The 13,323-nt window shown below is 40.8% G+C and overlaps 1 protein-coding gene across 3 annotated transcripts; it reads right to left on the bottom strand.

The window, feature by feature from the left end:
- Positions 1–468: 468 nt before the first annotated feature.
- LOC112252342 (phagosome assembly factor 1) lies at positions 469–10,426 on the bottom strand. Of its 3 annotated transcripts, none has more exons than XM_024423476.2 (16): positions 9,377–10,426; positions 9,142–9,224; positions 8,941–9,024; positions 8,805–8,848; positions 7,437–7,516; positions 7,231–7,325; positions 6,591–6,688; positions 6,219–6,331; positions 5,415–5,548; positions 5,211–5,294; positions 5,013–5,095; positions 4,769–4,812; positions 4,596–4,642; positions 4,372–4,430; positions 4,190–4,262; positions 469–4,077 (listed from the first exon to the last, which is right to left on the bottom strand). In XM_024423476.2, exons 1-16 carry the CDS (start codon positions 9,438–9,440, stop codon positions 3,988–3,990), a joined length of 1,275 nt encoding a protein of 424 aa, XP_024279244.1. In that variant the 5' UTR covers positions 9,441–10,426; the 3' UTR covers positions 469–3,987. The 3 variants fall into 3 exon arrangements, with proteins under 3 accessions (XP_024279244.1, XP_024279245.1, XP_024279243.1); XM_024423477.2 differs by having other exon boundaries at positions 4,596–4,645; positions 6,591–6,655; positions 9,377–10,425; XM_024423475.2 differs by having other exon boundaries at positions 4,596–4,645; positions 9,377–10,425.
- Between the last annotated feature and the right edge of the window lie 2,897 nt (positions 10,427–13,323).

Consider the following 13,323-nt stretch of genomic DNA (forward strand, 5'->3'; position numbering starts at 1 on the left):
TAAAGGTTCAATCAAAAAATAACTGTAGCTGTGGTAGGAAGTCCCCAAGGGACCTTGTTATATAGTTCCACACTCTGGGGGAACTTTCCTAGAAATGTTCCAGCAGAGGTATGAACACAAAGAAACAGTTCACACCTTAAGTGCACAGCACCTCTTTTTTTAAATTCATAATTAGACACTGAAGACGACAATCACCAAGCAACAAACCAAAGCTCAGAGTAAAGCCTGAACATGAGTGGGTGGGTGGTGTGCTATCATTTACAATACTTCTGATAATCAGAAATCATACATGGTGTTCCTTTTTAAACTTGTATGTTCAGCTATACCTCCAACTGTAGTCCAAATGCTTTCTTTACACAACATGCTGTTGATATGAAAATAGAAAGCAATCTGTTAACTCTGAAATTGTCCCTGGTGGAAAAACTGCATGTACTGCTTTTTCTTGCTCTTAGTAAATAAATAAAACAATACTTTTTGTGTCATATTTATTACATCCATTTGTTCATATCCTTTTTGTACACACAGTAACAGGATTATTTTTAATTAACAGAATTCATAATGAGCAGTGTTATAAAATTATAAATGTTGAGTTTCAGTAGATTTAATGAGGAGCTCATCTAAATTTATCACAGCAATCTTGCATCGTTTCAGTCGGAAGCATTGTGCAAGCTTTAAGCAGACCGTTCTGATTCACCACAGTAATGGTTATTGCTTTCTATGACATGCTTGATAATGTTGATCTATACATGTTCTTTATTGTACAGAAGTAAAGGTATCCAAAATATAAAACACCACATTCCAATGAATTTGATTCACAAGTTTAATTAAGGATAATTCCCATTTCCAGAAATGGGTTAACTGTACTGAATCCACCAAAAATAATTACTTTGGGGGAGGAGGATAACACACAATATAAAGGGAGACAATACATAGAATTAATACGAGTATTACACTAAACTGAAGTTGTCCATTTCTAATCTTAAGGACAACCATTCATTCATTCCAATGGAAAAATAGGATTACCTCAGAGGAAATAAAATAGCTAAAACCAACTGATGAAATTTAAGCATTCACTTGCTCCTGGCATTAAAAAAATATCTGATATGTCCACCTGAGATTGGGCAAGCACAGCCCAGCACACTAGCTACTCACTCTCAACAGTAACATTCCAGAAACATCACTGCAACATTGGTGGTGTTGCATTTGTTTTCTCGCTCAAAGCTGAGTGTGCATTGTATTTGAATTCCAACACAACCAGTCTGTGTATCCATCTCAGGTCATGAAGGGCTGGCCAGTGAGTGCTCAAACTGATGTTATAACCATTGTCTTGCTGTGAGATGTTCAGAGTGATATACATGTTTCTGTGTCCTGCAACGATAACATAAGACCAGACAAAACAATGTATTGTGTACTGTGCAAATCTTCCAATCAGAATACCAGGGGGATATGTGATGAGGATGACAGCGATGCCCTTCATGACTGAGCTCAGGACCTCTACATCAAGGGCTCTATTCAATCCATATCGAGAAAGTTGAGTTACAGAGTAATTGAAAATGAATTACCTTTACATTTATCGTGCTAGCTGTAACACTTCAGCGATACAGATTGAATAGTGACCCAAGTCTTTAATCTACTCTTTACTGTTATGTTTTCTGGAGCAAGAGGACAATGATGACTATGGGTGACAGTCAGCCAACCATGTTAACTTTTCATGCTCAAGTCATACACAATGCAGTTCTATAGCCTAGTTTAATTTACAGAGAGAAGTCAAGACAGGCTTGGTGGGAGATGAGGCACAACTTTAACAAGTCATTCTACCCTTTTATTCAACTTGCACAAAGCAAGGGATAAAATTAAAAACAACAGTACAGGGCTCCCCCCCCCCCCAATCGCAACTCATGAAACAAGTCAATGTAACAGAATGAACAATGCCCATGTAATAAGCCTGCATCACACGCTGTAAAGCTGAGGCCTGGAGGGCTGGTCTGACAGGGGCTGACATGATGGCAGATAGATACACAAGATGGGAGGAGGACACACACTTATAAGCCTCAGTCACACCTCTGATCTAGCACCAGAACACGATCAACCCACTGTAACACTGATCACACACACATCCAGGGGTTCTAAACATCATAGACTGTACAGGGCTCCCTTCCCTATCCAACAGTAACCCCTCCTTGTCTCAGCTTTAGCCCATCTTCAGCATCTGTCTCTAGTACTAAGTGGTTAAAGCTGAACTAGAGAGATGAATGAACCCTCCAGGCCCAGGGCTTAGGAGCGCCACTGTTCTCTCCACTAGGGAGACATCAAACAGAATTCCTAAGTAATACAAGTGTCACGTCTGGTGTGTGCTCTGACCTTAAAACAATTCAGACCCACATTGTACCATTAGCTTAAAATGACAAAAAAAAAGAGCACACTATTTACAAATCTGTACAAAACACCAGAAGAGACTGCTGCTGCACATAGTCCCAAATCTACCTGCTACACATAGGGAGGAGTCTCAGGAGACTAAAAACTGAATGATAAAATATCTGCATTAAAAAGCACAAATAATAAAGATTATATACTCAAGAAGTACTTAGGAGAGATTAGGATTATGGGTCAGGGGCCTACAATTTTAAAAAAAATATTGTTTAGGAGGGAATGTCTGCTCTTCTTAGGAAAAGGTCCAATTTTGACAAACTAAAATGTCTGGATAACTTAAAACATGCTGAACCATCTTTGGCAAAACTTTTGGCAATTTAACACTTTTTTAAAATTAAGAATGATAGCAATGATGAAGTAAATCTGAGGGAATCATTTGGGTATCTCCTGTGAAGAGAGAGAGATGGAGGGGGAAAGAGAGAAATCATGAGATAGCATGGGGAGGAAGGCAGTAAAGACAGGGGTAGCAGTGGACAGTGGAGGGGATACTGTACATGTGGAAGGAAAGGAAGTCAGTCATGGGATAGAGGAGCTGGAGCCTTTCCTCTGCCATCACTAATAGAAATAAAATGCACAATACTCCTCACTGGATAGGAAACAACAAGAAAGTAAATAGGGTGTATCTTAGTGCAAATGTTCAAATGTTTCCATCGGTCCTGGCAAATAAACACAAAACAAAACTAACTACAAATGCAGTTAGTGATTTACGGCCTTGCAATAGGAGGTGGCTTATGCTGAGGACTTGTTCATGACATGAGTGTATGAATGTGTTTGTGTGGTGTATGTGGACCAGTATATGTGTCTGTGTTTGATCATGTGCCAAGACAGTTCCCCCTCAAAGCATGCAGAGCACTAGGACCCTCCATGGGGAGGCCAGTTTGTGCTAGTCATCTTTTACCACTCTCCTTTTAAAAACAACAACTTCTCTATTCATGCAATTGTCTGTGTGCATGCATGTTTATTTCTGTAACTGTCTGTGTATGTAATGGTGTACTTGTTATGCTAGTGCTGCAGATATGAGATGAGCCTGCATCCATATGCATGTGTATTAACAGGTAACATGAACATATAGTGGAGAAAGGATTGAAATGATTTTGGTATCAGTTTCTGATATATGTGTGCATGTCAAGCATGTATTAAGTCATTTTAAAAACTATAACATGCACGCAGGTGCTCATTTGTGTATGCAGGTGAGCATGTGTTTGTGCATGCCGGCATACAAATGTGCATTGATGAAACACATCTAATGAGTGTTTTGATGAAACACATCTAATGAGTGTTTTGATGATGAAGACCATTGGGACAGGGTAAGTCAGAGGTGGGAGGGGGGTGGGATGAAGACTGACGTAAGGATTTAGCAGGCCTCTGGATGAGGTGCCTGTCAGAGTGGGGCAGATGGGTCCAGAGGAGCTCCTCTCTGGTGTGAACATGGCAGTGGGTGAGAGATTGAGTGAGACAGAGTACACTGCTCTGATCAGCCTAGGGGTGCTGTGGTGTGGCCTGGAGGAGGGGAGAGACAGCCCTCAGGCCAAGCCTGGGTTGGCAGTAGGATGCTGTTCAGTGGGCGCTGGCCTCGGGTCGGACCCGGCTGCTGGGTCTGGGGGCACCGTACAGAGTCACTGAAGCTATGTGGTTGTTCTGCATCACCTGGGACGACAAGTTTGCACAGTTAGGACACAAGAGTTTACATACAGGCCGTTGTACTACTCAACCTAATGCCATCATCACTCACGACTCAGGAAACACACCAAGTTCTTACCTCAAAGATCATTCGCTGTAGTCCAAAACAGAACGTAGAGCCGAAGGGATTGGTATTATTTGCCGAGGATGACCTGTGAGACAGAAAAAATTAACACCTTTTTGGTAACTGCAGAGCCAGCAGTCAGTGAAAACACTTCATCGGAAAGTAGTCATGTATATTCTAACCCAGGCATCTCTTACCTGTGGAGCACGACAGGCTTCTCCATGGGGTGTCCAAGAAGCTCCTGAATCTGATCCCACTAAGGGAGACACAACCATAGTGAGTCAGGAGAACACAAAGCTTCTATGAAGTCACAGATACCTATAAAGTTTAAACATAGTTGCTTGTGTGGTGTTTTTCACAACTCTTTATCAAAAATATACAGTATGTTGTAGGAAAACATTCAGTTAGGCAAATTACTGACCTTGCTGTAGGTAGTGAGAATGCAGTCCTCCCACTGAGCATCAGCAGCTTCTGAAAGACACAGACAAGATTACATGAGGAGACTTGACATAGGTCAGAGAGGAGACAGGCAGAGTACAAAAGGAGCACCAAAAAAATTAGGAAATACAATACAAAAGCTGATTAGAAACTCACCTTTCTTAATGACAAGTGGAATCTTGAAATCGCATCGATGATATCTAGTATTGAGAGATTTTACATGTTACTGAGTGGGGAGCCGTTCAGTCCTGCGACTACATTATTTCAACCACTAAAGAGTTAATAGCCTCTTATGGCTCTACTGCAAATCATTCATTCAAATGAATCATATGTCTGAACATTGCATATTTGAGCCAAGGGCCAATAAAGTGCCAGTCTTAACTGAGGCAGAGAGACTTACATGTTGAAATTGTAATGACCAGGGAAGTTGGTATGAAGGACAAACTTCTTCACCAGGTGTGTGGTGGAATCAAAGAGTATGTCCTAGAACGACAGGAAGAGGGAACAGAGGTCAAAACTGCACATTGAGCTTTAATGTCAACATAAAAAAGACAAGCCCTCTCTTTACCCCCCCCCCAAATATAATACCAAGACCTACCACCCCCAGGGTGAAGTAGTTGAAGAAGTAGTCATTGCATTTGGACGGGACCTGCTTGTGAGGCGACGGAGAGTGGATCTTCATCTGAAACAGGAAACCAAAACATGAAGAGAGCTTGTTTATAAACAGAGAGCAGCAAGTCAAGTCTGAGAGAAGGGGGTCAGGGTAAAAGAGGGAGACAGGGAAGAGAGTTAAGGGCCATACCTTGTCCTCTGACTTGTAGAAGACCTTGTGTGGCGAGCCCAGAGCGCTCAGCACATCTTGACAGGAGTCTCCAAAGTAGATGTTCCTCTCCACAGCACGCACCTTGGCATCAGCCATCACCCCCGGCCCGCAGCCTGACAACAGGACACAAGTATACTCATTATCCAAGCTGAATATGACCTGATGTTGCAAAACTGTTGGAGCACATAATTTCAGTACGAATGCATATAATACATCAAACCAGAGACAACAAAAACAGCTGGTCAAAAGACACACGTCTAAACACTGGATGGGGGATTCCAAGAGACTTTCAGATGACTTAACATGTTTTGATAGCCCTCTTCCCATCTACTAAAGGGCGTAGAGTACAAGTACATAGTGTACATGGCTCCTCCTGTAGGTTATTTAGCTCAGCCTCTCCAGGGGAGGGGCCTGTCAGAGGTGATATCTGGTGATGAGATCATCAGGGCTTTACATATGGACTGGAGAGGGCATGGAACTGAGGGACTTGCAGAAAGCACTATTCTGTAGCTCCAGCAGGAGGCTCTATTACAGTCCTAACAACAGAGCTGGAGGAAGGAATTAATTAAAGGAAGGGAGAGAAGACTAGCCTGATCCAATTAGAATTGTGGATGGATTGAGCTACGGAAAAAGAACACCTACGTCCTCCAGTCCCGTCAGTGAAATGTGTTCAGAGAGCCTCAAAATAAATATCAACCCGAACACAATTAGCTTCAATTACACAGTTCTGATGGTGATGTACTCATAGACATGAGTGGGTTGAGATGTCCCTTTGCTATGTACCTGCAGTGAGGATGCGAAGTCTCAGACCAAGTGGTCCCGCACCATTCTTCAGCACGTCCACACACTCTGCATACACGTTGCCAAGGAAACAGGCAAGGGGCATCACTGGAGCCCTGAGGAGCGACAGAGTGAGTCACAGTCATGTTTTTTTCTGCAATCCAAGATCACACATCTCGCAATACTTTTAAACCTAACCATATTCAAAGGAGAAGATGGTGTTAGTTGAAGCATTTCCATTGGAGTAAACAAGCTCACCAAACACACAGTATTTTCCCCTTCACCTTATACTCCACCTGCTTCCTCAATCTCCCCATAAACTTGCCATGCTCATACATTATTCCAGGTGTGCTTGTGAATACATTATGTTCTTACTTGGTGTCCTGTAGGTTGTTCCCAGTATATATGTACATCCGTTTCACTGTGGCCCCGTGCGGAATCTGCAGGGAGGCCAAGCCATGGGCAAAGTTAGGCTGTCAAAGCAAAACAACTGGGAGTAGATTGGCGTGTGCATTTCAACAGCTCACATTCAACATATAGAGACACAAGCACTCACATCAACAGCTTTATACTGTAGCAATGCACTTTCACAAAAAAATACATACTAAGCAATTTTTTGGCAGATTTATTTTGTATTTCCAGCATTATCAAATGCTTCAAAACCAAATCAAATACTCATGCATCATATTGTTGATGTAGCAATTAGTTTGTTAATTCCCATGGGGTCAAATTGAGACACAGGGTTTTTTATTATTTAACAAATAATCCAAGCCAAAAAGACTAGTACTTTATCTGGTTAACAAGGTCTATTACGGGTTGTCAGCCAGGTAAAGTCAATTTGAAAAAATAGATGAGGGAAACTCTTAAGGGTACCACAAGAAGAGCAAGTTACGGAATACATTTGCAGTGTGGTAGATACTGTATGTCAAACAGGGTTTATAAGGAAATTATAAAGCCAGTCAGATAAAAACAGCATACTAGGGATAAATACAACAGGAACAGGTAATAGTCTCACCTCATACTTGGGAGCTTCATTCCATGAGTCAAGCTGGAAGGAGAAGGAGAGTCCCCGAAAGTTCAAGTGAAACAGTTGCTCTGCAGCATTGTATACTGTGGAGTGAGGAAAACATGGTCAAACACAAGCCTACCTTGCAGCATTCTACAGTACTACCAATAAGAAACCAAGTTGTATCTGCTGATTGGTGAGTGTCTTTCCCTTACCTCCAGGGTGTGTGGCACCAAAGGACTGGTCAATCTGCTCTATAGTGGGTGCTATAGCCTGAGTGTTGAAATGTACTCCACTGCAAGACAATGACACCATTTAGGCTTAGATACTATTGCAATATATTACCAAAAGTATGTGGACACCTGCTCATCAAACATCTCATTCCAAAATAATGGGCATTAATATGGAGTTGGTCACCAGTTTGCTGCTATAAAAGCCTCCACTCTTCTGGGAAGGCTTTCCCCTAAATATTGGAACATTGCTGCGGGGACTTGCTTCCATTTAGCCACAAGAGCATTAGTGAGGTCGGCACTGATGTTGGGTGATTGGACCTGGCTCGAAGTTGGCGTTCCAATTCATCCCAAAGGTGTTCGATGGAGTTAAGGGCTCTGTGAAGGCCAGTCAAGTTCTTCCACACCGATCTCAACAAACCATTTCTGTATGGACCTCGCTTTGTGCACGGGGGCATTGTCATGCTGAAACAGGAAAGGGCCTTCCCCAAACTGTTGCCACAAAGTTGGAAGCACAGAATTGTCACTGTATGCTGTAGCATTCAGATTTCCCTTCACTGGAAGTAAGTGGCCTAGCCCGAACCAGGTAGGGCAGGTAGCGTTCTTCTGGCATCCGCCAAATACAGATTAATCTGTCGGACTGCCAGTTGGTGAAGCGTGATTCATCACGCCAAAGAACGCGTTTCCACTGCTCCAAAGTCCAATGGCGGCGAGTTTTACACCACTCCAGCCGACGCTTTGCATTGTGATCTGAGGCTTGCGTGCTTCAGGAGGCAGTTTGGAACTCGATAGTGAGTGTTGCAACCGAGGACCGACGATTTTTATGCACTAAGCGCTTCAGCACTCGGCGGCCCCACTCTGTGAGCTTGTGTCGCCTACCACTTCGCAGCTGAGCCGTTGTGGCTCCTATTTCCACTTCACAATAACAGCACTTACAGTTGACCGGGGCAGCTCTAGCATGGCAGAAATCTGACAGACTGACTTGTTGGAAAGGTGGCATCCTATGACAGTGCCACATTGAAAGACACTGAGCTCTTCCATTCTACTGCCAAAGTGTTTCGATGGAGATTGCATGGCTGTGTGCTAGATTTGATATACCTGTCAGCAACGGGTGTGGCTGAAATAGCCGAGTCCACTCATTTGAAGTGCCACTAATTTGAAGGGGTGTCCACATACTTTTGTATATGTAGTAGCACAAAGTCCCACATCCAACATAAGATAAACAATGTGCAAAACAAACTATTCTCACTAAGTAAAATAAACAAATCCAGTCTGACAAATTCCCACCTCGCTCACATATACATTTGTTAATACTCACACAGCTATTCACACTAGGAACAGATGATCACTCACCAGTATTTCAATTTCACTTTGCTCAAGTCGTATACTTCAATCACCTAAACATTACAGCAACAAGAGACGTGATTAGTGTTCAACATACAGTATTTACTGAATGAAGTCTAAAGTCACGAGAGCACCCCTCCCTCACCTTCAGTCTCTGGTTACAGGCATCAAACAGCAGTTTCATTCCATCCTGAGTCAAGTTGAGTATGAGGTCATGACTGAGTGGCATCTAGAAACACAGAAAGATAACATGTAATTACAGGGTACAGTCAATCAAGAATATGTCACATTAATCTGACAGCCCACACCCTACATCATATCAAAGAGCAGTCATCTCATCTCTTACTTGTTCACTGTAGAGAACCTGGACATTCTTGATGATGCGGCAGTGTTTCTGTAAAATGGAAATGGCCTGGGCCAATGGCATCCCTGTGACAAAAAGATGGAGAAGATACGAGATAGATTTAGTCTGCATTTACAAATTACAAACAAATATGTCAAATAACGGACAGGGAAAACATTTATGGTGTGTTGTTGGATGAAGAAATACCAAATAACCTATTATCTTCTGAGTCGCTTACCTAATGCGAATTCCCATTGCTCATGTCCTAAAGATCTTTCAGGAACAACTTCCAGATCCAGCATTGGCAAGTAGGGAGAAGGATTTTCAAGGAGGTTCTGTGCCTGTGCCAGAACTGGACTGTTCTTTAATATTAGACTGCCTGATCCTTCTCTTCTTAAATCACTCCTTTTCAATTGCACGGTTTCTACACAACATGAAGCTATTAACACAATAAAATAATACTTAATTCATAGGCATACACAATACGGGTTTACATAAAACAACCTGAAATATATTGACAGTGGGACAAATGACACCTTCTCAGAGGCCAAGACACTCCAACACTTAGTTACGACACATTGCTATTACCATACTTTTGGACCAGAGATCCTTGCTGACAACGTTGGCATTCAGGAATTGCGCAACAAACTTCCTAAATTGCACACAAAGCTAACTGAGAATTACAGGTTGGTGGCTGACATATAACTCTACCAACAGGTCGCAGTTGAGCTAACTGAGTGATGTGCAAATGACGGTCACACCACAACAACTAGCTAGCTAGCTAGTCTGAAATCTTTCCACACTCGTCACTATCTAAACAGCTCTGTTGTCTCGCTTCTGATTAGACAACTCAGGAGCTTGACAACAATTATCGGCGACTTGTAGCTATGCTAGCTAGCTCTCCTGTATAGTTATTGTTATCAAAATCCACGCACAATTATAAATAAATATAAAACGATGTTCAAAAAGAAGAAACCAAATACTGCAATTCTGTCTGACAAAACAAAAACAAAGAACGTCTCAAACCCGTTGACTGACGTTACGTTGCTGTTTTCTTTCTTCCCGAGGATTCAACAGCAATCTAGCTAGCTATGAATTGAAATTGTAACAGTGAGTCACTTAGCTAATTTTCATAACATCCCTAATATTTAAATGTCCATCGAATTCCTTTTTTCGTTTGTTGTGTCTTTATCGTGAATTGAAGAGAAAGGAATATAAACACTTCACAAACAACGGCAACTTCCAACAAAACACCACCACTATCAGCTGATTATTCAACTTCCTGTGTGTCGTGAAGAAACAGCCACTTCCTGGTCAGCTGACCAACATATTTCTTCAAAATATGTTTTTCTCGCTTATCATGTTTAAATTATAGGCTATAATATCTATGTGAACATGTCTATGTTTGCACATTTCTATAATTAGTGCAATTAACACGAATCATTTCTCATCAAACTGTATGCTAATCAAAAACTTGTCTATGGCCAGGCTATATACATTGTGCAATTTAAGTACTATTCATTAATATTCAGATACAGTATAAAACTAAACTATTCGACTTAAATGTTTATTATGCTGACTTCAATGAGCATACAGGTGTAGCCTATTCATGGTGCACTGGTATCATGTTTGCTGGTAGTTCATGGTTGTAAGATTGCCTGTTATGAGTGTCTGACTCGGGTGATGAGTTCTGTTTACCATTTCATGTGTTTACAAACTTCAGAGTCTTGTGACTGAACAATGCCATACTTGAAAGATTATCTGAGTTCAAGTTCGGAGCACACATCGACCTGGCTAGACCTGAGACTAGCAACTTGTTGAGCATAGTAATTATTCATAGGACAAAATAACCTCAAAGAGAGGCAGACAGCCTTTAAATTATAGACAGTCATAAAGTCAGTGATAAATTAGTGTTTCTGGCAATGGTGATTCTTAAAAAATGCACAAGACCTAGTAAATCGTTTGTTACAAGTTTATTATGAAACACATCAAATTCAACACTTCAGATTTAAATTGCCCCTTAACAAAACAAGCTAAACAAGCTAAACCATAAAACAGAAAGAAAGAAAACTAAATTCTTCAGTAAAATCTTAAAAGGTAGGCCATTAAACACAGAAATACACAGTTCTTCATAGCATAACCTGAACACAACAAAGGTCAACCTGTATCAATAACTTAAAACAAATAAGAAAATAAACCTTTTTTTTTAAGTGAGCAAACTAGGAAATATTCTCTGGTGTGTAACTTGCCTTAATGCCAGCATTAAGTGAAGGGTGAAGCTCAGACAGGGCTACAGCTAACTGGGACTCAGGGGAGTAGGCCTACACATGAAGGGAAAGATGAATTATATTGGGAATCAAGGCTGGGATTTGTCATAACTGCAGTGTTTCTTTGGACATTCCTGACCTCATGCAAACATATTGTACTATCTAACCAACATTTCAATCAAATAAAGGTTCACAAAATCGAGAAGTAATAAATACCCAATATTTCTATTTGTTTTTGGTTGTAGCTGGAGGTAGGCCAGTTAGTTTCTGAGTGTCCAATACATTTTGTAATTCTATTCAAGAGCACTGATACTTTAATCGGGTACCCTATACACTGGAGTATATATCAAACAAACCATTTGAAATAGAGCTCTCAGAAAATGGTGAAATACTGTACACATTGCATAAACATCACTGTGGAAGGTAGCATATACCTGTTCGTTCCTGCTCCCTACATTGGTATGCTAACTTGAGGTGTCACACCGTGCTTCTACACCTGCATTGCTTGCTGTTTGGGGTTTTAGGCTGGGTTTCTATACAGCACTTTGAGATATCAGATGATCTAAGAAGGGCTTTATAAATACATTGGATTTGATTTACTAAAGCAACAGGCTAAGACCATACACATTGTTTTAATGAGCTAGAAATGCAAAAGAACTGCATCATTAGTGGGATGTAAAACATTATGCAAGTATGTGATATGAAAGTATTTAGGATAAAAACCTAAGAACATAATCCAAGGAAATACAATCACATGCAGTATGAAATTAGAACTTGATTCCCCAGCAAAGTGTGACAAACTCCTGCCTCTCCCACTGTCCACCTAAACCCCATTATTTCTGACCTGCACATCCACATCTTACAACTTGATGTCTACCATTCATCCCTTTACAAAACATAGGCTACTTCCTCCACCTTTCCTCTTTATTCAAATTAAAGCAAATGAACTTTGAATAAAATACTGAGCTGATACATTACAAATGACTGGTGGAAAACCACCAGTACATTACTGCTGCTAGACTTGACCTTAACTTTTTCCTTTCATTTCAAATATTGAGCCTCAGACTGTACAATCCATCACTGTTCAAACTGAATAACATACACACCTGTATTCCTGTGATTTATCTTACCCTAACCCTATCTTTATCCTAACCCTAACCCTAGCCCTAACCTTAACTCTAACCCTTATTTTAAATTCTAAACCTAACCCTAGCCCTAACCTTAACTCTAACCCTTATTTTAAATTCTAAACCTAACCCTAGCCCTAACCTTAACTCTAACCCTTATTTTAAATTCTAAACCTAACCCTAGCCCTAACCTTAACTCTAACCCTTATTTTAAATTCTAAACCTAACCCTAACCTTAACTCTAACCCTTATTTTAAATTCTAAACCTAACCCTAGCCCTAACCTTAACTCTAACCCTTATTTTAAATTCTAAACCTAACCATAACCCTAGCCCTAGCCCTAACCTTAACTCTAACCCTTATTTTAAATTCTAAACCTAACCCTAGCCCTAACCTTAACTCTAACCCTTATTTTAAATTCTAAACCTAACCCTAACCCTAGCCCTAACCTTAACGCTAACCCTTATTTTAAATTCTAAACCTAACCCTAACCCTAGCCCTAACCTTAACTCTAACCCTTATTTTAAATTCTAAACCTAACCCTAGCCCTAACCTTAACTCTAACCCTTATTTTAAATTCTAAACCTAACCCTAACCCTAGCCCTAACCTTAACGCTAACCCTTATTTTAAATTCTAACCCTAACCCTAGCCCTAACCTTAACTCTAACCCTTATTTTAAATTCTAAACCTAAACCTAACTTTAACCATAACTTTAGCAAGCAGTTGCTTATCATCAGATAGCTTGTTGAACGTATGACCATCTGTATATCATCTATACGGGACTATCCAAA

Source organism: Oncorhynchus tshawytscha, linkage group LG06 (genome assembly GCF_018296145.1).
Source record: "Oncorhynchus tshawytscha isolate Ot180627B linkage group LG06, Otsh_v2.0, whole genome shotgun sequence".
In the NCBI taxonomy this organism is placed as follows: domain Eukaryota; kingdom Metazoa; phylum Chordata; class Actinopteri; order Salmoniformes; family Salmonidae; genus Oncorhynchus; species Oncorhynchus tshawytscha.